General features: G+C 39.6%; 1 protein-coding gene across 3 annotated transcripts; it reads right to left on the bottom strand.

Annotated features, from left to right (window-relative positions):
* Nucleotides 1–4741: 4741 nt before the first annotated feature.
* On the bottom strand, nt 4742–22933 carry CCNT1 (cyclin T1). 3 transcript variants are annotated; one of them, XM_004711422.2, is made up of 9 exons: nt 22712–22933; nt 20962–21043; nt 15999–16127; nt 14991–15051; nt 11219–11281; nt 9615–9660; nt 8066–8229; nt 7822–7892; nt 4742–6628 (listed from the first exon to the last, which is right to left on the bottom strand). In XM_004711422.2, exons 1-9 carry the CDS (start codon nt 22870–22872, stop codon nt 5225–5227), a joined length of 2181 nt encoding a protein of 726 aa, XP_004711479.1. In that variant the 5' UTR covers nt 22873–22933; the 3' UTR covers nt 4742–5224. The 3 variants fall into 3 exon arrangements, 2 of the variants coding, with proteins under 2 accessions (XP_004711479.1, XP_045143214.1); XM_045287279.1 differs by lacking the exons at nt 20962–21043; nt 22712–22933 and adding an exon at nt 20391–20452; XR_006679815.1 differs by lacking the exon at nt 8066–8229 and having other exon boundaries at nt 6540–6628.
* Nucleotides 22934–23304: the final 371 nt, after the last annotated feature.

The raw sequence follows: 23304 nt of genomic DNA, 5'->3' as shown, positions 1-23304 counted from the left end.
AGACTGAAGAAAAATCAATGCATTTGAATTCCAGTGCTGGCAAAGAATAGACAGTCCTATGGACTGCCAAAAAACCAAACACGTGTCTTGAGAGAAGTACAGCCAGAAGGCTCCGTAGAAGCATGGGCGGCAAGAGTTCGTTTCACGTACTTTGGACAGGTTACCAACCCAGTCCTTTTGAGGACAGTGCCCTTGGCAAAGCATAGGGCAACAAAAGAGGGAGGTCCTTACCAAGATGAGCTGACACTGTGGCCGAGCCATGGCCTGAATATAATAATCTGAGGACGGCGCAGGGCTGGGCAGTGCTTCATTCTGTGGTACATACTGTTGCTATGAGTTGGAACAGACTTGATGGCACCTACTACGTCTTTATTTAAACCAGGCCAGAATCCCTAAAATGCTAGCAACTTTTGCCAACGTTCAAGAGCTATGGCAAGCAAATAGGAACTTTTGGAAAATGGAACCCAATGGATTTTTTTTTTCTCCTTGTGTAATCACTTTAAAAAATTGTATTAGTTGAAGCTTTGAAACTACAGCTGTTGCTTGGTATTATATATTTTGGAGTCTTACCTTAAGAATGATTTTCCTTTAAGTATATAATTTACAAGATTCACCCTCTTCTTTGTGATTAAGACTTAGGAAAGGGTAATTATTTCATCATTTTTGACACCCCTAAGAAAGCTTTTTCTTCAAAAACTAGTTTTTTCAAATGAAGCTCTATTATAGTGTTTTTTAAATGCATGCAATTATGTTGGCAGTACTCACTAGCTAAATAAGCAGTTCACACTGCTACCACTTGAGCTGGAACTCTGTGTGGTCTATAGCCACTCTTCTCACTACATACATTGGGAGGAAGAGGCTTTCTACTTTTGTAAAGGGGCCGTTTCGGGAAGCCACAGGAGTTCTAGCCGCCCTGTAAGGCTGCTGAGCCCTGACTGACTCAATGGCAGCGAGTGAGCAAACTGCATACTGCAACAGTTCAGGGTGAAGACCCCAATTCCCACAGGATCTTGTGCAGTAAGAACATACTATCAAAACAGTTGCAGACTTCTATCAATCCTATCAATCCAATGACAGTTAAAGACGAGTTTGAAAATTCAGTAAATATAAACAGGTGTTTTCTCAGTCAGTAGATAAACGGTAAGGTGTTTTCTCAGGAACATTTATTGATGGGATGGATAGATACAGACTGAGAAACATACGTGACAGCAACAGATCAAACTGAGCCAGACTACAAAATGTATACAACATCCTTTTTAAAATTTTTAAAAAACGTTTGTATTTTTTACAAAGAGCCCTTACTATAATGGTCATTTATATCCGATCATTCACATAACAGTGTTAGCAGTCCCAGGGGTAACATCCAGACCCAAGGTGCCCCAAGGAGGACAGTCAATGGCAGGGCACTATGCTAAGAAAGAAGTCTTCGGCGCAACGCAAAGAAAACAGACAGAAATCTCACCACAAAATTGTACCTGAGTGACAAAGATTGGTAAAATGTGACTTTTTTTTTGCAGCCACCCGCCCCCTTTCTAGTTCTTTGGTCTGATTAAGAAAACGGAGTTTTAGGTGTGTGGAGTAGGGTTGGGGGAAAGTCAGTTTTAAATTCAGAAACTTAGGTTAACATTAAATTAAGTTACTGCATTCTTTTCTTTGGGTGCTTAAACCGGCCAGCACGGTCTACTCTGTAACCAGCAGACTTCCTCAGCAGACGAGCGCTTTGTCCCGGCTCCAGTCAGCACGCCGCCGTCAAGCATCCTCTCCATGCTTAACAGGACAATACAAACTCTAGTTTCCAGGTTCATTCAACCACAGATACTGGCTCAAATGGGGGAATAAACACTGCTTTCTAGTAACATTCTTGTTCTTTTCCAGGCTTCCCCAAGGCCAAGCTCAAATTAAAAACTTTAGAAACATTGAAATGGTAGGTTATCATGTAAAAAGGAAGTCTCATTCCAAACCACTAGGATTACTGTATCATGCTTGTTTGAAACTGACATCCACAGAGAGGAAAAGAGAAAATAAAACTGACAGTTGGTACAACATGAACATTTCCCACACTATTTTCGGCTGCGTTAACCAACAGCCAAATGCAAGAATAAGGACGGTGTCAGTCATTGGAAGCTTAGTGGGGCTTATTTCTCACAATCGGAGGGATTGCATAGACTAGGTAAGTTCTCCTAAACCCCAGAGAACATTTAAAATAAGACACGCTCAATCACTCAATTTCACGTCAAGATGTTGTAGAACCTCTTTTCCCCCACCCCAAACTTAATATCAAGGTAACTCAACAAAAGAAAAATCTTTTAAAAAATAGAATTCATGCCTGAAAGATAGTAAACATCGATTTATTTAAAATCCAACCATATTGGGGCAGGGCCTTTCATATTGCTTTTGTTCAGAAGCAATGTGCAAGGGGTATGCATTTTCAATATGGGGAATTATGTATCAGAGGCTTAAGGAAACCAGCACTGATGTTACCATGATTTTATTTATATGTCCCAATCCACTGCTGTTTCCACTAGAGACTGAAAAAGTCTACTACAGCAGTGAAGTCAGTAACACAGAATCATGAAAAAGGTAGGTATCAAATCAAAACACTAAAATCATTTTGTAAAAAGGTGGAAGCTGAGCTTCTCAGATACGCAAATACCTTGACAGACGAGTAGGAAGACTAGACTAATAATACTTGAGTATTTCATAAACCCCACAGCATAAGCAGTATTTCAGAAGACCAATTTGGCTTAAGATTAATGCTTCACTTGAGTGTATTTAATAGCAACACAGGTATCTTACTAAAAGCCCTAAAGACAATCCACAGGTATCTGTTTTTTGCCACCAGTTTTAGGAATAAGGTTTACAGAATTTGAGCTTTAATCCTACTTACTATCATCACAGTTTTGATAGTCTAGGCTTAAAGGTTTCTTTTTTTAAAAAGCCATGTTTACTAGACTAACTCTGGATGTGACATATTACTCTCAGTTCTCACCCTTTGAAGGTATGAGGGAGAGAAGACAGTCTGGAAACCACACACCCTTTGGAAGCCTCATTAAAACCGTGGGACCTGGACAATGCACATGCTAGTTGATAGGCGCATCTGCTAACTGGACAACGCAGTAAATTCATGCAGGGTTCATGAAGAGGGTCGTGACATAGGATCAGATCTAAAAGCAAACACTGTTTAAGTGATCTCAAGGCAGTATCAGGAGGGATTGACCCATATCAGCGATAATCTACTAGTGCACAGGCCAGACTACATAGTAGAAAGTAGTTCATAGAAATCTCTCCAGTACGATCTTTCCTGAGAAAGATGTAAGGAATTTAACTACAGTGCTGCCCTGGTGAACTGCCATGAGGCTCAGTGGCTATGTGCCTCTGTAGTGAAGGAGTACATGTGATCAGATAATGTGACATTTGATAAGGGGGAAAAAAGCTAGGATAGATATCTGCACAATCAATTCAATGATCAACTCCATATGGATACAGACAGAAACTAAACAGCATGTTCAGGAAGGTCAGGGGGAGCAGTGGACTCCGCCCAACAAAATCTAAACAGAAAAGTCTCAATTTATTAAACACAACCACACATCCACCAACAGAGGAAATATCAGAGAGAGTAAAATGTTACCTAGAAAAGTGACCTTCAAGTCAAGCAGTATTACTGGTTTAATGTGAGCAGAGAGCACCTCATTTTATACAGCAATGGCTGGCACTCCCGACAGTTCAAATATTACCGATGAAGCACATTAATTCCAAATCCCAACCATCTTCCCATTCAGAGACCTTTCAGAATGGTATATTCCACAAATTTTTTCCTGTAGGAGGCCGTGTCAATTTCAACTGCCTCAATTTTGTTCCTAACTGGTTCCTGGCAAGCAGCAACACATATATTATTCCTGTCTTCCCTATGACTTACAATGAAAAAAACAAATAAACTTAAAACAACCCACAGAAATCTCCCTAGGAGCCTGTGTAGAAATTAACCACCAACGATGGAAAATCAAAGCCTAACTGTATCTGTGGGATAGCCTAGCCCATTCTCATGGCACCAGTGCGCTTTAATTTGTAAGTTCCAATCTCATATACCAGTAGGCCTGAAAAAAATGTAGGATGCTGCTGTTTCCTATCAGGTTTACAGGTAAAAGGCAAGTCATTCATACTGTAATTTAAAAATATATTGTCCTAAGAATTCCAAACCACAATTTTTAATATCCTCTAGCTCCATGGCCTTCCCCAGAACCACTCTCACATATGGCCTAGGGCTTTCCTAGGCAAGCTAGAGAGAGCATCCTTATCCCCAAGAGCCCCTGCCTGAAGCGACTCTCATGCGAACACTTTCCAAAGTCCAACTGGATGTAATTTAGAAGGCCACTGCTCCGTTTCGACAGGAAGGGGGAAAGCCATGTCAAATGCAGGCCTCTCCCATTCTTTTCTCAAGGCCGCATCATGCTTTCTCCAGGAGACTTTGGGAAGTACAAATGGCGAGGGACAGGGAAGGAATGTTGAAACATGACTTTTACACAAACACACACACACACACACACACACACTTAAAAATAAACATACCCAAGCTTACATACTTACTAAAAAGTCTCAACACTTCAGGTGGCCTGAGTCCATCTCAGAAGTCTTGGCCAAAACCTACCCTCCCACCCCCCACACATATCCCACCCTCCCCGCAAGAGTGATTGCTCTGTATCTTATACACACAGCAAAATTCCTCTCCCCCCCACCCCCCAATTATATAAAAAAACTAAACAGATAACTTACTTTCTTTAAATTATTTTAGTCTCTTAAAAGATTTTTGACATTTAAATACTTCCTCTCTAATGATATATTAATCCCCAAGTATCCACAATTGTTCGATAAAACCAAGCCCTCCTTTTATCAGTCCTGGCAGGAAGAGGGAAGTTATCAATCCAATCAACCTAATTAGGAAGTGGAGAGGCCAAGAAGAGAAAGGGTTCTTAATCCTTCACAGCTTCAACACATTCCCACCTCTCTAGTATCAATCTGTAAAAAAGCGCTAATAAAATAAGTTTTAGATTTCGGAGGCAGTAGATGTGACAACCAAGGCTCTCTACCACTCCGACACACTTCTTGGTATCAGTTCTTCTCCAGTCCAAAAAGGGTGAGCATTTCATAAAGGAAGTAATTTTCTTAGTCCAAAATCAGTAGTTTTTTCTTTAAAAAAGAAGTCCCGCCACCCCCTTCTGCTTCTTTTTCACTTAGGAAGGGGTGGGAGTGGTGGGGGAGGTTCTGATGGTAGAGGTGGTGGTCGGGGCTTGTCTGTATTGCCAGATCTGGAAGGGATTCCACCAGCCCGCGGATTCAGATACTCGCTGTAAGAATGAACAAATTCAAATGGAGGCGGCTGAGTGGGCTGAACACCCTGGGCACTGAGCAGGGAGTGAAGCATATTCACAGTATCTTGATAGTCTATAGTCTGGGTTGTGTTGTGACCATTGGCCCCAGTGGGGCCTTTATCCAGTTTCATATGTGGAACTCGAGTTTTACAGATGGACTGTGAGAAAGGAAGGCCACTTGTATCTGAGCTATGCCCGGGCAATTGGGCCATTGTGGGAAGAGGAGGGAAGGCGAAGTTTATGGAAGATTTAGTACTCTTGGCAAGCTTTGCTGGATGATCAAACATTGCTCCTCCAGTTTCTTCCGGTGGACCCCTTTTGCGAGCAGAACTGGAAGAGGAGAAAGAACTGGACAAGCTGTAAGCTTTGTGTGGTAAGGTGCTTGTTTGACTGTGTTTTGGATCACTTGGACGTTTGTTCCCAGAACCAGCTGGAAGCTGTGAGTGTGAGTGCTTGTGCGAGTGGTGGTTGTGGTGATGGTGATGGTTAGATGGGTGAGTCTTGTGCTTTTCTTTGTGTTCTCGGTTCTTTGTAACACTGTCATCTACAGAATTGTGCTTCTCAGATGAAGCATGGACTTTAATACGCATCTTTATCTCTTCTGGCTTTGAAGAGGCAGTCTTCTCCCCACCTGCCATTGGGATTCTCATTTTGAGAGCTGCTTTGTCAGCTTTTTCCAGAAAAGAGCGCTCAGGGTTTTCTGAGCCTTCCAAGGGCATCTTCAGAATGACTGCAGAATGGCTGTCCTGGTGGGAGAGCAGATTCTGGGCAGCGTACGCATATTGTGACTTCACGTTGGCCTCCATGTTCTCCAGCTGCCTCTTCTGAGCAGCCAACTCCTCTGCGTGCTTGGCACGGTATTCTTTCAGAGACACTTTAGCAGAGGGCACACTCTTACTGCTCTGCTTCTGGGACAGAAATGCATTTGAACCATCTGGTTGCAAGGAGTGATCAACGCCTAGAAGTGCTATCTTCTCACTAGTCCGATGACCCTGAGAAGCCTCCAGTTTAAAAGGCTGAGGTTGGGAAGTTGGCCAACGCTCACCCTGCAACATCTCCACACTGCTCACATTGCTGGATGACTCTTCAGTGGGTAGGAGGGAAGGCACAGCATTCATGGTAGAAGAAGTTGACATGCTCATTAAACCTGCAATAGTTGTGTCTGAAGAGCTCTGGGAAATCATATTGAGGATTGTCTGCTCTGAAGTATTTTCATCTGCTCCTCGGTCATCTGCTTTTGTTTTCTTGGCAGCCTGGCATGCCTAGAATGAAGCAAAATAACATCTCTTCATGTCTGGTTCTTTATTACCATCAGAAAAAAAAATTTCTATCAAACAGAGCCCGAACAGTATGTGCCCTTAAGCCTCCTTTGCTACCCACTAGGCACATTCATCTTCTGCAATTCACTCAAGAAAATAAAATGAAAACTTCTCTGTTTCAAATTATGAGAAATGAACATACTCAAATAAAATTTCTATGACACTGGTAAAAGAAGTAATGATTCCATTATTCATAAATAAAAAATATTTCACATACTTTGCACTGCAATATATGTCAAACACAATTCTAAAGTCCCTTTTAAAAGTAGGCAATGTCAGGGAGGGGTAAAAATCGGGAGCTGATGCCAAGGACTTAAGTGGAGGGTAAATGTTTTGAGAATGATGATGGCAAGCAATGTACAAATGTGCTTTACACAATTGATGTATGTATGGATTGTCACAAGAGTTGTATGAGCCCCCAATAAAATGATTTTTTTAAAAAGACTGATTGTGGTGATGATTGCACAACTTTTCTTTTCCCCCCCAACTCTTCTTGTTGTGATCAAACTATTGAATGGTGTGATATGTGAATAATATGCAACAAAATTGCTAAAAATATGATTGAACTATTTAATTGTATAGTTTGTGAATTATATGCCAATAAAACTGTTCAAAATAAAACATATTTTGGAATAGAAAATAAAAAAATTAATAAAAAAATAAAAAGTAGGCAATGTCAAAGATAAAACGTTGATACCAATTCTAATCGTGTAAAGCTCATCTTGCCTTCACCAGTAATCAGAGAAGGCACTAGTTCCCCTGTAAGTCTCCACACCAAAAGGACTTGACCAGTTGTGTTGGCCAATGATTACGAGTTACACACCACAAGGCAAATCCTGCTATCACCTACAGTCGTCATTAACACCTACGAAGTTGATGTCATGTTATTGCATAACTATAGGAAGGGCAAAAGATGAGACTGTTTACTCCTGTAAAGAGTTACAGTTTCAGACACCAGGCAGTTCTACTCTATTTCTATAGGGCTACAATGAGTTGGGATCAATTTGAAAACCATGAGTTTGTACAAGAAAGGAAAATCCAAATTCAGGGTACACATCTAATTTTAGCACGTTCACTGGTGCAAGTCAAAAAATGAAACTAGTTTTGTTCCACATGCTGACAGTAGTAATTCTCACCCTCCAATTCCGAATGCGTTTGAGCCTATTGGGTGTCTTCTCCAGAATCTGTAGAAATTCATGGGTCAGCTCTACATTAAAAGGGGAGGGAAAAAGGACATTAGAAACACTCAGTGAAGCAGAAGGAATGAAGCAGGGTAACCTCAACTACCTCACTGTGTCCATCTGGCTCGAGTCACATTTGCCCATACATGTGACACATCAAGAGCAAGTGCTTTCCAAGGTCCCTTACTCTAAAACTTACCATCTAAAAGTTCCAAGGTCACAGTGGCGTCAACATACTCCCACCAGTGCTTCCCGTCAGTTGAGACTGGGATCTCCCAGTTGGACCACTTGCAAGCCAGATGAATGCAGACACAGGCCACCACAGGAGGTGTGTACTGCAGACTAAATGTGGTCAAATGCAGGCTGACATCAGAGGGAAGGAAACAGAGAGTATCATGAGCTCTCAATGCTGAACCCAGAGCTAAAACTCTCCATTATCATTTTTGTTTTTAAAGGAAAAAAAATCTTTGAAAAACAAAACAAAAACAAAAAACACTGATGAGCAAGACGGGCAAGAAATATCTAGCTCTGATTCAACACTCAGTATGAGCATTCCATTAGCCCACCTGTTCAAGCAGCAACCATTTCCAAATTTCTTGATCATTCAATTCACATGTTACCAGGGACTCCCTTCCAACCTCAAAGTGCTGAGTGTATCCCCAGTGGGTGTACAGGTGTTTAAAAAGTACTCTGTTCTCTATTGCATTAGTAGTACTCTACTTTCCTCAGTATAAGCTTACACCATAAGGAAACTTTTAGGATTTTTGGTGTTATCTCTATAGGAAATACCTAAGGAAAAAGTCAAAATGGCCTTCACTTTTGCTAGTCATAGTTCTAATTAAATAGTGATTAGATGATCAGTCCATGAAGTGTGACTGCATAAGTGATGGTTTAAAAAATTTCTCACATCCAGGCTGTAAAAATGAACTTAGCTTTGACAGTCATTAACGATATCTTTGGTTTCCACAACTATAGATTGGAAATGAGAGCGGGTAAGTTACTAGGTAATATATGATATATTTTGTTGTATATTTGCAATAAATATTGCAAGTCATATCAGATACGTAAGTGCCCACCTCGGGACAGAAGGAGGAAAAAAAGAATAATTTAAAATGTAAATATTGCCACATTCTCCAAATTAGATTGTGAGTCACTGTCAACAAGCTTCAAGTTCATATAAACTTTCAGTTCTGTACTCGTAAAAGAGAGTTTAAGGCAAAACGATAAAATGCAGAATTCAGTAGCTATCAAAGAATCAGTACTAATACATACTAACCAAAACAGTGATATGATTTTCCCATGAAGTATGAATATGTTTAAGTAATGGTCTGTGCTAAAATTTTTCTATCAGGCCATTCATGGGAGTCTTTTCAGACTCACAGAGATCCTATAGGATACAGGAGAATCGACCATACAGGGTTTCCAAGGCTAGCATCTTTATGGAAGTAGACTGCTACCCTTTCAGTTGGTATGTAACCACTGCACCAGTAGGGCAATCCTAAATAACTAAATGACCATGACCAATAGACTGCCACGGGATTTAAGGTTCAACTGTGGAAATCAACATTACCAAAGAATTACTTATACTATACCTTGATACACATTGTATCAAAGATCATTTCTATACTTAGGCCTTTGGGTTCTAGTTTACTAAGTACCAGAACTGAAGTTCTTCTATTTGTCCCTCAAAAAATGACAGCTCCAACCTATGCTCTATCCCAAAAAGACAAGAAATTTTAAATATAAACCTGTTCGTTGCCATGAAGTAAGAAGTCTGTGCCAAGTCCTTGCTCGCTAAAAAAACAAAAGGTCAAGGGGAATGGAGGAGAAAAGTTATTAGTCCCATTCATTTCCAAAAGATAATTAGCATGCATTTATTTTTTGCACCAACCATCACCCACTGCAAGTCAATTCCAACTCATAGCAACCATATAGGGCAGAGTAGAACTACCCGACAACGTTTCTATGGCTATAAGTCTTTACAGTAGCCGACCACCACAACCTTCCTTCTCCAGCAGGGCAGCGAAGGGGTTTGAATGTCTGACCTTCTGGTTAGCAGCCCAGTGCCTTAACTTTGGAGCAACCAGGGTTCCTCCATTATTTTCGAGGTACTGAGACTATACAATGGGATGAGTGAGGCAGACATGGTCCCTGGCCACCTGATGTTTACATTCTACCAAAAGTGGCATAGTAACAATTTATATTTCTTTATTATTATGCTATTCTCAAACTTAGCAAGTAAAGCTTTATGCTACACTCCAGGTATTTTCTGGGTGACCTGTTTTAAGTGCAATTCCTAGGCATCCTCCATAGAATTGGATTTTGCGTGTTTAGAAAGAGGGACTTGCACTTTTAACAAGTACCTCACAGATTCTGATGCAAGGACTCACTTACCAGCACTGAATTAGAGGAAACACTAACTCAGAGGCAAGCTACACAGTTGGGAACTGTGACTTTTGCTGGAAAACGAAGTTCTAATTAGCTGTGGTAATGCTACCATAAATCTAATATGATAGAATGTGCAATAATGTATAATAAAACCATTTAAAAAGAAAAATGAAGTTTTAATTAAGGCAATCTTTGATTTAAACCCCAAATTATCAAATAACAGGTAAATTATGTAATGTACCTAATGTATAATAAGAGTTGTTCCTAGAAGAAAGCATGCTTTGAGTGAAAATCAAATTTGCACCTTCTTAAAACCTCGGTCTTTTTAATATGAATGTATTTTCCACCTGTTTAATCCAATCCCTACTCAGTGTACCGTTTCAGTGCTTTCAAAAAATATAAAGAAGAATTTGGGGAAATGCTGGAAATTTTCCAATGAAAAAAACACTGAAATATAAAATAGGCCAGTTCTTAGTTTGGTCTACAAGATGATACAAGGCACTTAAATGCATGATGGTGTCCAAGTAGTTTTGATATTTGTAGGTAGGAAAAACAGGAAGAACAGGGCTTCATTCTATTACAGTTACTAAGATTAAATCAGAATAAAAAGAAAAGCCCCGCCCAGGGATTGTTAGTCATACAATTAGGTTGTATGGCCTTTAAAAGTGCCTGGAGCAATCAATCCTAGACTCAAAATTAGGACTTAGTGACTTTTCAAAGTCTGCCCATATTTTACAAATATACTCAAATGCATGTCTTCAACTGGAAAATATTGAAAAGCATCATTTATATCACACACACACACAAATAAAAACCTTGCAGTCACACCATTCATTTTGACTGAACCAGGCAGACCTTTCAACTTTACTTTTGGCCAAAGCAGTTGTATCATGTATTAGTCAATAGCAAATAAAGATGCTAAATGGTAAAAGCAACTGAGGAAAGCTGTCTCAGGCTTCCTTACCTCGAACAAGCTGAGTGCACTTTACCACATGTGTATGCGGATGATCAATTGTTAGTTCAAAACCTAAAAATCAAGAAAACCTGGTTAAAGTGGTAAAGAACTCAAGATATTTTATCCAGCTTTTATCTGGGTCATCGTTAAAGGACTCCTTTTCCCCCCTCCGAATCACGCTGTTCAGTGCCGAACTGAGTCCCATAAAATAGGCAGCCTGTTCTTGGTGGAGGCACGATCCCCAGAGCTGCTGTTTTTGAGCCAGAAATCACCACTAAAATATAAGGCTAATGCAGTCTCAAGACCCCTCAGTAACTCCTAAGCACAAAACACTGTTAGGGGCAGCAGAAGCACCTCAGTGAATCTAATACGGCTTAGACGTGAGGACTACTTGTTCATGGCTTAACCTGGACACCACATTTAAAACTCATTCCTCTCTTACCTATCATCTCCTGTACAACTGGTAGTGATCATTTTATCCCATCTCAGATGGTGTTTAATGTGTTTACATAATGGAAATCAGTTTACTTAAATTAAAAAAAAAGTTTTCTGAAGAAGTTACTGCCTGGGAGCATATAAATAAAAATTTCTAGCTACAAGTAAAGGCATTTTATTGAGACTTTTACATATTATAAATTACTCTATAAAGATCACTAACTCGCAGGTTTCCATGTTAAGATATTAGTAATAACAACGGGAAAAGAGTATTAACAGTAGTAATAACAGCGGGAAAAGATAATGGAATTTTGTCACAAACTTTTTGAAACCCCTTCAATATATGTGCAGTAAAATACAGCTGTACACTAATTTTCCAGCAATCATAAATTCTTCCTCTAGAGAAAAAAGTACTATCTACAGCAAGAATCTTTGTTTTCCACATCTGCTCTGTTTTTAAAGGCAATCTCTCTGCTTGTGATGGACTGAATTATCTTATGTCCCTCAAAATGTTGGAAACCCTAATCTTATGCTAGTATATAAAAAAGCCAAACCCATTACCATCAAATGGACTGATAAGGACCTATAGGACAGGAGAGAACTGCCTCTGTGGGTCTCTGAGACTGTACCTCTTTTATGGGAGTTACAGTTTCGTTGGGGGATGGGTTATCTTTATGTTAATGAGGCAGAATCAGCAGAGTGCTTTAGTCAATCTCAACAAGTGAAAGCGCAAACCAAACAGGAATGGAGGAAGAAAGATGCCAAGCCACCACAAAATTGCCTAAAAGCAGCTCAGAAGAGACAAGGAACTTCTTTATGAGCTGACTGTGGCTGCTAACCCATCAGCTGACGCTTTCTACTCCTGTAAAGATTCAGTCTCAGAAACCCAAAGGGGAAGTTCTACTGAGCTTGTTTTTTGTTTTGCTTTTTTTGTGACAGAGTAGCAAATTGTGAGAACATAAATTTCCAATTGTTAAAGCCATTCTCTTGTGGCATTTCTGTTACAGAAACTAAGATAACTCAGAATGTGGTACCAGAGAGTAGTGTGCTGTTCTAGAGATACTTAAAATGTGGAAAGTATTTTGAAACTGGGTAGAGGCTGGAAGAGTTTTAAGGTACTTCCTAATAAAAGCATCGAATACCCTAAAAAGACGATGGGTAGTTATGAATATTAAAGGCAAATTCTCTGAGGACTCAGAAGGAACTGTGGAGAGCTATAAAGAAAGTATCATCTTTGAGAATACATAGGGTGCCAGCAACCGAATATTGCTAGATGCAAACTTTAATTGTACTTCTGTTAAGGCTTTAAAAGTAAATGGTGAGCATGTGCTTGGGCAATGAAGGAAGAGCAGTGGCAAAGAATTTGTCTGAATCTCAAATGTTCAGTAGAAGATAGAACGTGTGAGATTTATAAGCAAGATCCTCCAGGAGCCACATGGTTTCTTGCCAACAAAGTAAAACACAAGGGGAAAGAGACAGACCTAAGGGCACATGGCCTATAGAATGTTCACCAAGAACATGGTGGTAATCTTTTTATTCAAGAGATGAAGTCTGTGTGTGACAGATCTAACCAATTACCACTGCAGAAAACATGGGCAGGAAGCAAAATCCACGTTTACCTTACCTCCTGGGTACTATGCCCCTACCCAAACCAAAAGTCAATTTTGACAACAGCATGTTGCTCGGGGATTGTGAATTTGAAAAGATGCTTTGATTCTGTAGGAAGGTGCTGTGAGGTTGGGAGGGGATATACATTAGCCATACAGACGAGGATCCTTTGTGTGGTTAAATAAAAAGAAACGAAATCGTTTCTTCACAAACTAAGTAAGCACAAGTAAATCCGTGCTTAAGTTGCCTGCTGGGTAATCTAACATTGAGAAAATCGATCAGCTGAAAGGGACAGAGAAAACAAAAGGAGAGCATGCTGGCCGCCTCTTAGAAATCTACAGGCAGCAACAGGCCAAAGGAACGCCACCTGCTGTCCTCCAAGAAAAGGACCATCCCAGCAGCAGCAGCTCTGGAGCAGCACAACTGATGGGAGGAGCATGGGAGAATGTAGGCTTCTCAGTTTCAAAAATGGGCCTCATGCACACACAACCTTCTAATCTGGCGAGTCCGATCTTCGCCAACTTGGTTCCAAAGAGCAAAGCTGCTTTAAGGAGTACTTGGTGGCACAGTAGTCACTGGGCTGCTCATCACAAGGTCTGAAGCTCTAAACCACCAGCTGCTTCTCTGGAGAAAGTCTCTTGGGAGAAAGACAGGCTGTCCTCTAATTACAATGAGGAATGGGTTGCCTTTGTTATGCTCACCAGATAGAATTCCTGCAGGGCGTGTTTTTAGCCAATCTCTGGACACAGAAAACAAGCCGACCCTACCAGCTGTACTCTGAATTTGGATTTCTAGGCTCCTAAACTGAGAAAATAAAATTTGTTGAAGCCATCCTCTTTCGGTGTTTCCATTATAGCAGCACTAGATAACAAAGACACTGGTGAAAATAATAGATAGTAACAGAACAGTATCAGAGCTGCCCATGCAACAGGTATACCATGAATTCCTTCAACTCCACTTTGGTATTCCACACACTGGTTATCAGTTGTTTTGTTGTTTTTTAATTGGGGGCTCTTACAGCTCTTATCACAACCCATGCATATATCCATTTTGTCAAACACATCTGTACATATGTTGTCATCATCTTTTTCAAAACATTTTTTCTTTCTACTTCAGCCCCTGGCATCAGCTCCTCCTTTCACCCCCCACCCCCCCTTGATAATTTATCAATTATTCTTTTTTTCCAAGTCTTACACCGACAGCTGTCTCATTTCATCCATTTTTCTGCTGTCCGTCCCCCTGGGTTGGGGGCCAAAAGCTAATCACTGTGATCTATTGGTTCCCCCTTACCCTGGTCCCCCCCATCAGTTTTAAAAACAAATGCTGTTTACCTACTTACAATAGACCATAAAACCTTGGAAGTTATTTAGATTTTCTCCCCAGTTAATGATTGCTTAAGCTTAAAACGCAAATCACAAACTCTAAAATGGGAAAACAAAACCAACTGCTGTTTCAATTGTCAACTGTACTGGCGTTCCATCCACGATAGTACAGGTCAGGGTTAAACTCTGAGCTCTAGAGTCTAGAAACAGATGGTCATTTTGAAAAGCCTTCCTGTGGATTTCTTCCTGTTTCCTATCTTGCAAAGTATCATTATATATACATGCATGCATACATACAAGGGGGCTTCAAAATTGTTCATGAAAAATGGAATTAAAGATAATGGAATTTCCCCTGAAACTTTTTGGAGCCCTCTCATAATTTTTTTAATGTTTTCAAGGAAAATAATCTTACCTACCTAATGTCTGCAAAATAATACTTTCTAATATCACCAGATCTTGAACTTGCTGCAGGTAAGCCTGTAGGTGAGAAAACAAAGAAATTATTCCTCCAAAAGGTGCAATAGAGGAAATCTAAATAATTTTAACAGCCCATCCTAGGGAAACCAGAACAACAAAAGGCAAAGGCAGATAAATTCCTTTTCCATTCAGAATAGATTCTCCATATATATATATCTATATATATAATTTTAGGAGTGGTGCACTGAGAGATAACGCTTTACTTACACAAGGGGGGGGCTTCAAAAAGTTGATGGAAAAATTGAATGAAAAGATAATGGAAAATTTCCATGAACTTTCTAAAGTTCCCTCCTCATACATAGCTAAGATAGGAAAACAGTGGTAGAGTGTTAAGTGCCCAATTGCTAAAAGAAAGATCAGTGGTTAGCTGCTCTGTGGGGGAAAGATGTGGTAGCAGTTAAATAATAAATCAGTTAAATATTATGTTAAATATATAGAACATCAGAGTCTTCCTTCTAATATATTAAAAACAAAGAGGTGAAAATAAATAGGTGATAAAAAGAGTGAGAATTTTTCGAAATCTTAAAAAAGCAAAAATTTTTTAAATAAGTTTTAAAAAGCAAACTCAAATTCTATGGACCAATAGTACTTATTAGTCTCAGACCTTGGCAAAAGACCAGAGCAATCATTCTTTTCAAGAAGAGCTACTGGTCAAGTCAAAAATCTCTATTACTGGTAAGTGGAAAAGAATGCAAAACATACACAGAAATGAAGCTGGAATAGTGGTTCATTACTAGATAATAAATTTTCATTTTGTGTTTCATCACTTCCCAATTTTACTACAGATGAGTTCCTGTAATTTTTTCATCCAGCCCCCAATTTTTTAAGGTTAGTAAAAAGCAAACAATGAAATATTCAAGAGACCCACTGAAACTTACGTAAAGCAAAGTTAAAAAATCAGGTCACACTATAAATAAAGACAAGCAGATGTGTAATTAAACCCCTACCTCACTCCGAATATCAGGAAGTGATTCTTGAGGATTGAGACAAGCATGTGCCACCTTGATGACATGCTCCAATTTTTTTGGTTGCTCCTCTACTTTTGCTGCTAAAAATAAGGCTGCTGGAGCCACAGACTGAATAGAGAGAAAATTAAAAATACATTTACCAGTTAATTCTAGATAAAAAGTAGCCCTAAGAGTTATGTCTATGAACTTCAAATCCTATGCATGACTCAACTTCATCACTTTAATTATGCTTTACATAATTCACAATTCTACTAAAATATTCTCCTTGCTTCTAACCATTTATCCATATCCACTGGTGCACTAATGATGTAGTCTATTGTGTATGTGTGTATAAACTCACTATCATTGAGTGGATCCTAACTCACAGTTACCCTATACGGCAGGTGTTCTTCTGAATTTTAAGACTCACTCAAATCTCCAACCTTTTAACCAATTCTGACACCTGACGTCCCTCCCACACACACGCTACTTCTTGGCTGGGTTTGTTCCTTTGTTGCAATGGCCACACAGAACTTCAACCCCATCTTCACAATCTCTGCTATTGCTGCAGCACTTATCAATCCATCTCATTGAGAGTCTTCCTCCTTTTTGTTGAAACTCTAGCAAACATGATGTCCTTCTCCAGAAACATCCTGATAACATTTCCAAAGTACATGACATAACAGGTCATTTCCTCATCCTGGCTTCTAAGGAGCATTCTGGCTGTACTTCTAAAACAGATATTTGTTCTTCTGACATTCCACAATTCAGTCAATACTCTTCACAGACATTATAATTCAAGCGCATCTCTTTGTCTCCAGTCTCCCTGATTCATTGTTCAGCTCTTTCATGTGCGGAGACAACTTGAAGGCCAGGGTGGGGCAGGACCACCATAGTCCTCAAAGTGCATCTCTGCTTTTGAACACTTGAAAGGGTCTTTTGTAGCAGGGTTGCCCAATTAACTGTTATTCGATTGTCTGACTGCTATTTCCATAGTGCAGATTATGGATCCAAGAAAAATGCAATCCTTGACAATTTTCATCTTTTCTCTGTTTACCATAATGTTGCTTACTGGTCTAGTTGGGAGGATTTTTGTTTTATGTTGAAGGACAATCCATTCTGAAGGCTGTAGTCTTTGAACTTTGTAAGTGCTTCAAGTTCTCTTCACTTTCAGCAAGCGAGTTGCCATGTTCGTTGTAAATTAATTCATCTCAATTCTACCAACTACTCGCTGAGGAAGGCACTATTGTCTTTATAGAAGTGAGAAAACTTACAGGCTTTCAGAAACTTGCCCCAAAGACAAATTAGCCCATAAAGCAGTACAGCAAGCTCCAGGACCCGTACATTTAACCACTAAGCCCGGCTGGTCTCATAAGAGTCAACTTGAGAAAGTACAGCCAATCAAGTACACCCAATTAAATTTGTTAGGCATTAAAATTTAGCATCTAAGCATTAACATTCACTTTCTCCAATTAGTAACTTTTCACTCTGTTATTACTCCACTTACAAACAGTGAAGATAGTAAATACGAAAATCCAACAACCCCAAACTGTTTTTATTTTTCCAAACTGCTTTTAAAAACAAAGTAAATGCAATGTCAAAACTTTAAGTGAAAAGAAATAGGCCAATCATTAATTATTATTACTAAAGAACTAAACTTAATTTGAATCACAGGACAAGGAATCTGCCTTCCTGATTTGGAAATATACATTAAAACCAGTGAAGCCAGAACCCGTGTAAGGTGAAAACACAATGTCAGAGAAAGAAAACTGAAATACTTTCCACTAAAATAGGCAAGTGCTAAGACTGCACCCATTCAAAAGTGGTAAACTTTTGAAGCTGGGAAAAGCATGGCAGTCCCATACTATAGCTTGATCTGACTGTTGTTATATACCTGTAACTGTGCAACAATTAATCAAGTTGCACACTTCACATTTGTGTGCTGTTGTAGGCATGCTTTTCTTCAATAAAATTTTTAAACAAGGATCGTCCACCACAAAACACAAGATACAAGGATGCACAACAAAATGAAAAAAATAAAAACCCAATACAGCTAACATACAGCTCAATACACAAAGAACTAGATAAGCTAGACATGAGAATAATAAAAAACACCAAAAGTAAATCAGTCAATACAATGCTGTGTAAAACCCACTGTCAAGCTTTACTGTACTTCTGATTACTAAGTTCAGAATATGCCTAAATCAATTATCTTAATACCACTGGTAGCACAGTGGTTAAGCACTCATCTGCTTCAAGGCCAGCAGTTCAAACCCACCAGCTTCTCCACAGGAGAAAAATACAATAGTCTGCTTCTACCAAGATTTCTATCCTTAGAAACTATTAGGGGCCATTCTATTCTGTCACATAGAATCACTGAGTTGCAATTTGACTCAGTAGCAATGGGCTTGTTTTGTTTACTTTTTAAAAAGATCAAACTCAAACTCAATCTTTAAATTTTAAGGTCTGCCAAAACAGTATTCTATATTGGGCAATATGGTCCCTAGGTGGCAAAAACAGTTTACACTCAATTAACCCAAAATATGAAATCCACCTTGCAGTGTCTAGTGACCTGCTTCCCTAAAAGATTTAGTCAAGAAAATTCTAAGAAGTACTTCTACTCTGTAACACACAGGGTTGCCATGAGCTGGCACCAACTCAAGAGCAACAGGTTTTTTTATACTGGAAAATTACCAGGCCATTCATGCATTCAACAATTTTACAGAAAACTCTTCAGAAGATACACAGAAAAATGAGTTTTTGTCCTTATTTAACTTTATAGAAAATAAGTATAGTCATATTGATTTGGAATTCATTCCACTCCAGATTTCAAGTCTGTATCATAGTGTAAGGAAAGAACTGTATAAAAACCTTCAGAATTGACAAGAAAGCTATACATTCTTCAACTTTCTCTTTTAATTCACATTAATCTTCCATTCTGGCTGCGCCAGGGACCTTCAATGTTGCTAATAAAATGTTTATATTTCTCTTAATGAGGCAGTGTGAGCAGAGGGCAGACAAAATAAAGACTATTACGCGCAGAGAGACAGTTTCTTTGGGTTCTGGGTGAGATGGTGGAGGGAATGGAGTTAATAATGAGTACAAGATGAAAATGATGAGGGCAATGAATGTACAAATGTGCTTTACACAATTGATGTATGGATTATGATAAGTTGTATGAGCCCCTAATAAAATGATTAAAAATAATAATAATGAGTACAAGAGTGAACAAATTGCTCTAAAACAGGCTGTGGTAATGATTTAATAACTTTTGAATGTGTTTAAACCAATGAATTATATGATGGCAATAAAACTTTTTAAAAAGTCTATTAAAAAAATCACTGGTAAGAATAGTGCTCTATTAAAAATAACACCTGTAAGAGACCATTTATTCTAAAGCTGAGAAGGGGTAGCAAAAATAGAGTGCTGGAAATGGAACAGGCAGAACATAGCGAAAGATGTAACTAACGAAAGGTACCAAACAGCGTGTGAGGAAATTATCACATGGGAACCAATTTACTATGTTAATTTTGGCCAAATAGACAACAAATTATTTCAAAACAGATAAATAAAATGTGGGTTCAGAGTAGAGGGAGCTAACCAAAATGCAAACCCAAACCTACCACAATTGAGTCAATTCCGACTCATAGCAATCTCATAGGCTGAGTAGAACCTTTTCCTTGGACTTCTGATGCAGTTAAACCACACATTCAAAGGGTTTTCTGTGCTGTCACGTCCAATACCAATATGACCAATCCCTTAGCACAGAAGCAGGGAGCAATGGTAGCACACTGGGTTAAATGGTGAGCTGCTAACCACAAGGGCAGCAATTTTAACCCACTAGCTGATCCATAGGATAGACATGCGGCAGACTGCTTTTATAAAGAGCTGCAGTAAAGATTACAGGTTTATAGTCTCAGAATTTCTATGGAGCAGTTCTCCTGTCCTATAAAGCCATTATAAGTTGGAATTGACTTAATGGCAGCGGGTTTGTTCATTATAGGAGCAATATTTAGGTTCACAGATTGCTTTCTGTGGCATATGACATATAGAGCGTATATATTACAGCTAGGAACTCATATCATAAATGCCTGAAATATTTCTTTTCCCCTGTGCCAGTGTCATGGAGTTGACTCTAATTCAGTGAAGCTACAAGGGGTTTCTGAGGCTACAAATGTCATGAGAGCAAACAGCCTCCTCATCTTTCTGAGGAGCGACCGGTGAATCAAACCACTGCCCTTGAGGCTTGAAGTTCAACACTTAAGAGTGCCACCAGGGAACCTTAAAAAGTATTAACTACAATGAAATAAACTTGACTCACAACTTCATATGAAGTATTCATCAAGTTTATCCATATTAACTTGGGATTTTATTAACCAAACGAAGTCTTACCTGCAACTGGGGTATCACTATGCACTGGTTCCAAGTCATTTACAATAATGTTAAATACGACCATTTCATGTAGCAAAACTGAAAATAGCACTATTTAAATTCTGTCCAGAAAAAAAAAATCCCTTTATTATTATTATTTTCTTTTCCTATTCCAAAAGTCATTTCCCCAGTCATTATCACATAAGGTACCTTCCCCCTCCAACCAATCACTGAATAGAATTTTGTCAAAGGCTTGTAATCACGTTTTCCTGTGCCCATATTATCATTTAACACTTCAAAAATCTATGCTTAAACTAAGCATGATTTCCCCTTTAAACATTACCCCCCAACCCAAAAAGGTAATGTTTACATGTTCCCTTTCTCAGTGAGTCTGCCTGCTGGGTTGCACTTAAACCCATCACAAGACTAGAGATTGCACAAGGAAACTGAAAGACAGGGTGATACACAACAAAAGAGGGCAACTGAACTTCTGAAATTCAAATCCCAGTTCAATAAAAAAGATCAAGTACCAAAGAAATAGGAGTTGCAATAAATCACAAAAGGATTACATCATATTAAAAAAAATACTTACATTTCGATGAAACTGTGTAAAGGACTGAATCATGTAGAATCGATGCATATATACTATAGCAGTGTTGATAGTCAACTGGGAGCTAAAGTGTTCAAATTAAGGGCCAAAATCAAGTAGAGAGGCAGCCTAATTCCCCAAAATGTATAGCCAAAGGGATGGTTACAATACCTTTATCTCCTCCCAGAAAAAGACCATACAGCCATGTACCTTAAAAGTCCCTAGAAGAAAAACTATACTTAACCTCTTCAATTTAAAGAGCAAATAATTCTCTTATATCAAATTGTCAATAGATACAGCACAATGTCTTACACAAAGTAGGCACTCAATATAAATGTTTGAATGAATAAGTAAACAAATTTCCTAAGAAGTTTAGGTCATGATACACAATACCTTACGTAATCTAAACCTGTCTGTCACTTGAATCAATGATTAGCTCAGGGTATTTGATTAATGTGGTTTACAAGGGTCTCTGATCTGGTCCTGGTGTAACTCCCTCACCTTCTAAGCTCCAGCAATTAACTTCTCAGTTCTTTGGCTCCCTGGCAACCAAATCTCCTCACGTGGCAATCGCTGGGACCAAAAACACTGTGGAATAAATTGATGTTCCTTAGAAAGGTTTGTTTTTTTGGTTTTAAAGGAAAACCTTTTCAAGTTTTACTCGTCTAACGACTTCAGAAGGCAGTTCCCATGATGGGAACACTCTTATAAACAGCAGACATACAAAAAGGGAAGTTTAAAGTTGCACGAAACACCTTCAAACAAGGATTAATGTAGGCCTGACTGGATGCTTAGGAACAAATTGGGTATCAGTCTTCTCTTTCAATGAACACAACCGTTAAGACCACAACTTCACTGTTCACAACTGGGAGTTGCATTCTTAAACCCATAAATAATTTTTATATGCAGAGTGGGAAGAACCTAAATTATTCGTTTTCTCAGTTACAAGAGTATATTTCCCGACAAAAATACATGGAAAGATACAAATGTTTCAAAAATGAAAAATGTGGTTTTATGAGCAACTACAAAATGGGTATTTCTGACTTTTTTTTTTGCAGTTTTCTTCGCATATAATCCACAATCTTTTAAAATAAGAGTTGTAGGTGGTCTCCACCCCTACAAATCTAAACCGACATCCTCCCTTTTGCTAAAATTTTATATTAGATTAATTATAGCTACTATCTGATTGCCGGGACAGGGCCGAGATCGTGAGACAACCAATTTTAGATACGAAAAATCAAGAAACTGACAGGACCTTTAACGAGCACGTGAAAAGACCGAAACGGAAGCCTGAACTTTAGATGCTGGGATCTTACTTGTAGGTCACCCTTAATAAGACCTTCAAGTTCTTAACTTTTCAAAACTCATTAAATATTAAGTTCTGGGGCGGTCAACAATGATACACTGTACCAAGCCCCTAGGGTATAGCGGAAACGCAGGCTCCCCAAGGTGTCAGAGCAAGGCATCAGAAGACAATGGCGAGAGACCAGGAAAGTTAACACACACAATGCCAGGAAGGATACGAATTCCCAGCTGTGTTGAAGGCACGGGTGAGCGAGCGGGAAATTAACTCCGCCTCGCTTCCCTCGCGCGGAACACTGAATTTCAGCCCGCCCCATCGTGGGCTCTCCCACGTAAAAACCCAGTCCTTCACTACCCTCTCCCCACTTCCGAAGCTGGCAGAGCCTGAGGCCTGGACGCCGGCGCATGGCGGGACCGACTCCAAGGCCCGAGGCCTAGGCCGAAAGGATACACGTTGAGACGTTGCCCCATCTCCTGAAGCAGATTAGCCGCTTGCTGGCGGTTAGAAAGTTCTTTATCTGGGTCCAGGCCAAAACGACGGGATGGGCTATTTTCCAATTGCTCCCGAGTAAAATACCACCGTTTGTTGCTGTTCTTTCTCTCTCCCTCCATAGTGCAAGCAGAAGGCAGCGGAGGAGGCTGCGAGCACTTCCCAGTGTCACCTAAGGGGCGACAGACATCCGCTGTGCGGAGACAAATGCGACGTGACGAACTTCCGCTAATGGTCGCAAGCTAGGCTGTGACACTTCCGTCCTCAAAGTAATAGTCAAATGGCTTCTGTCTGGACTGGACCTCTCGACAACCCGTAGTCCAGTTAACAGCCAATAGGCGCGCAGGAAAGCCCGTCGCTCTAGGACGCAGGAGCCAGTCATGTGACCCTAGAGAGAGGAAGGGTGGGGTCAGGAGTTCTCGTTCAAACTCACTTCTCTTCTCGCGAGAACTGATCTGAGTTCGCGCCCTGGTAGAGGGGGCGAGGCCGCAGTTGTGGCGGGATCACGCTCCTTTCTGCGTTCTTTGGCGTCTCTGTTTCCCTGAAGAGAACTT

Source organism: Echinops telfairi, unplaced genomic scaffold (assembly GCF_000313985.2).
Source record: "Echinops telfairi isolate 266 unplaced genomic scaffold, ASM31398v2 ScPeMD7_12;HRSCAF=54, whole genome shotgun sequence".
Classification (NCBI taxonomy): domain Eukaryota; kingdom Metazoa; phylum Chordata; class Mammalia; order Afrosoricida; family Tenrecidae; genus Echinops; species Echinops telfairi.
Note: the sequence above shows the minus strand (reverse complement) of the source record. Positions and strands in the feature narration are given on the sequence as shown.

What these genes read in the sequence shown, in the direction of transcription:
- CCNT1 (XM_004711422.2), bottom strand. Translation starts at nt 22,872, where the DNA reads ATGGAGGGAGAGAGAAAGAACAGCAACAAACGGTGGTATTTTACTCGG. An exon ending in GTGCACTCAGCTTGTTCGAG is followed by an intron (nt 9,661 to 11,218) that starts GTAAGGAAGCCT and finishes TTGTTTTTTTAG; the next exon opens with CGAGCAAGGACTTGGCACAG. An exon ending in GACCTTGGAACTTTTAGATG is followed by an intron (nt 7,893 to 8,065) that starts GTAAGTTTTAGA and finishes CTTTTAATGTAG; the next exon opens with AGCTGACCCATGAATTTCTA.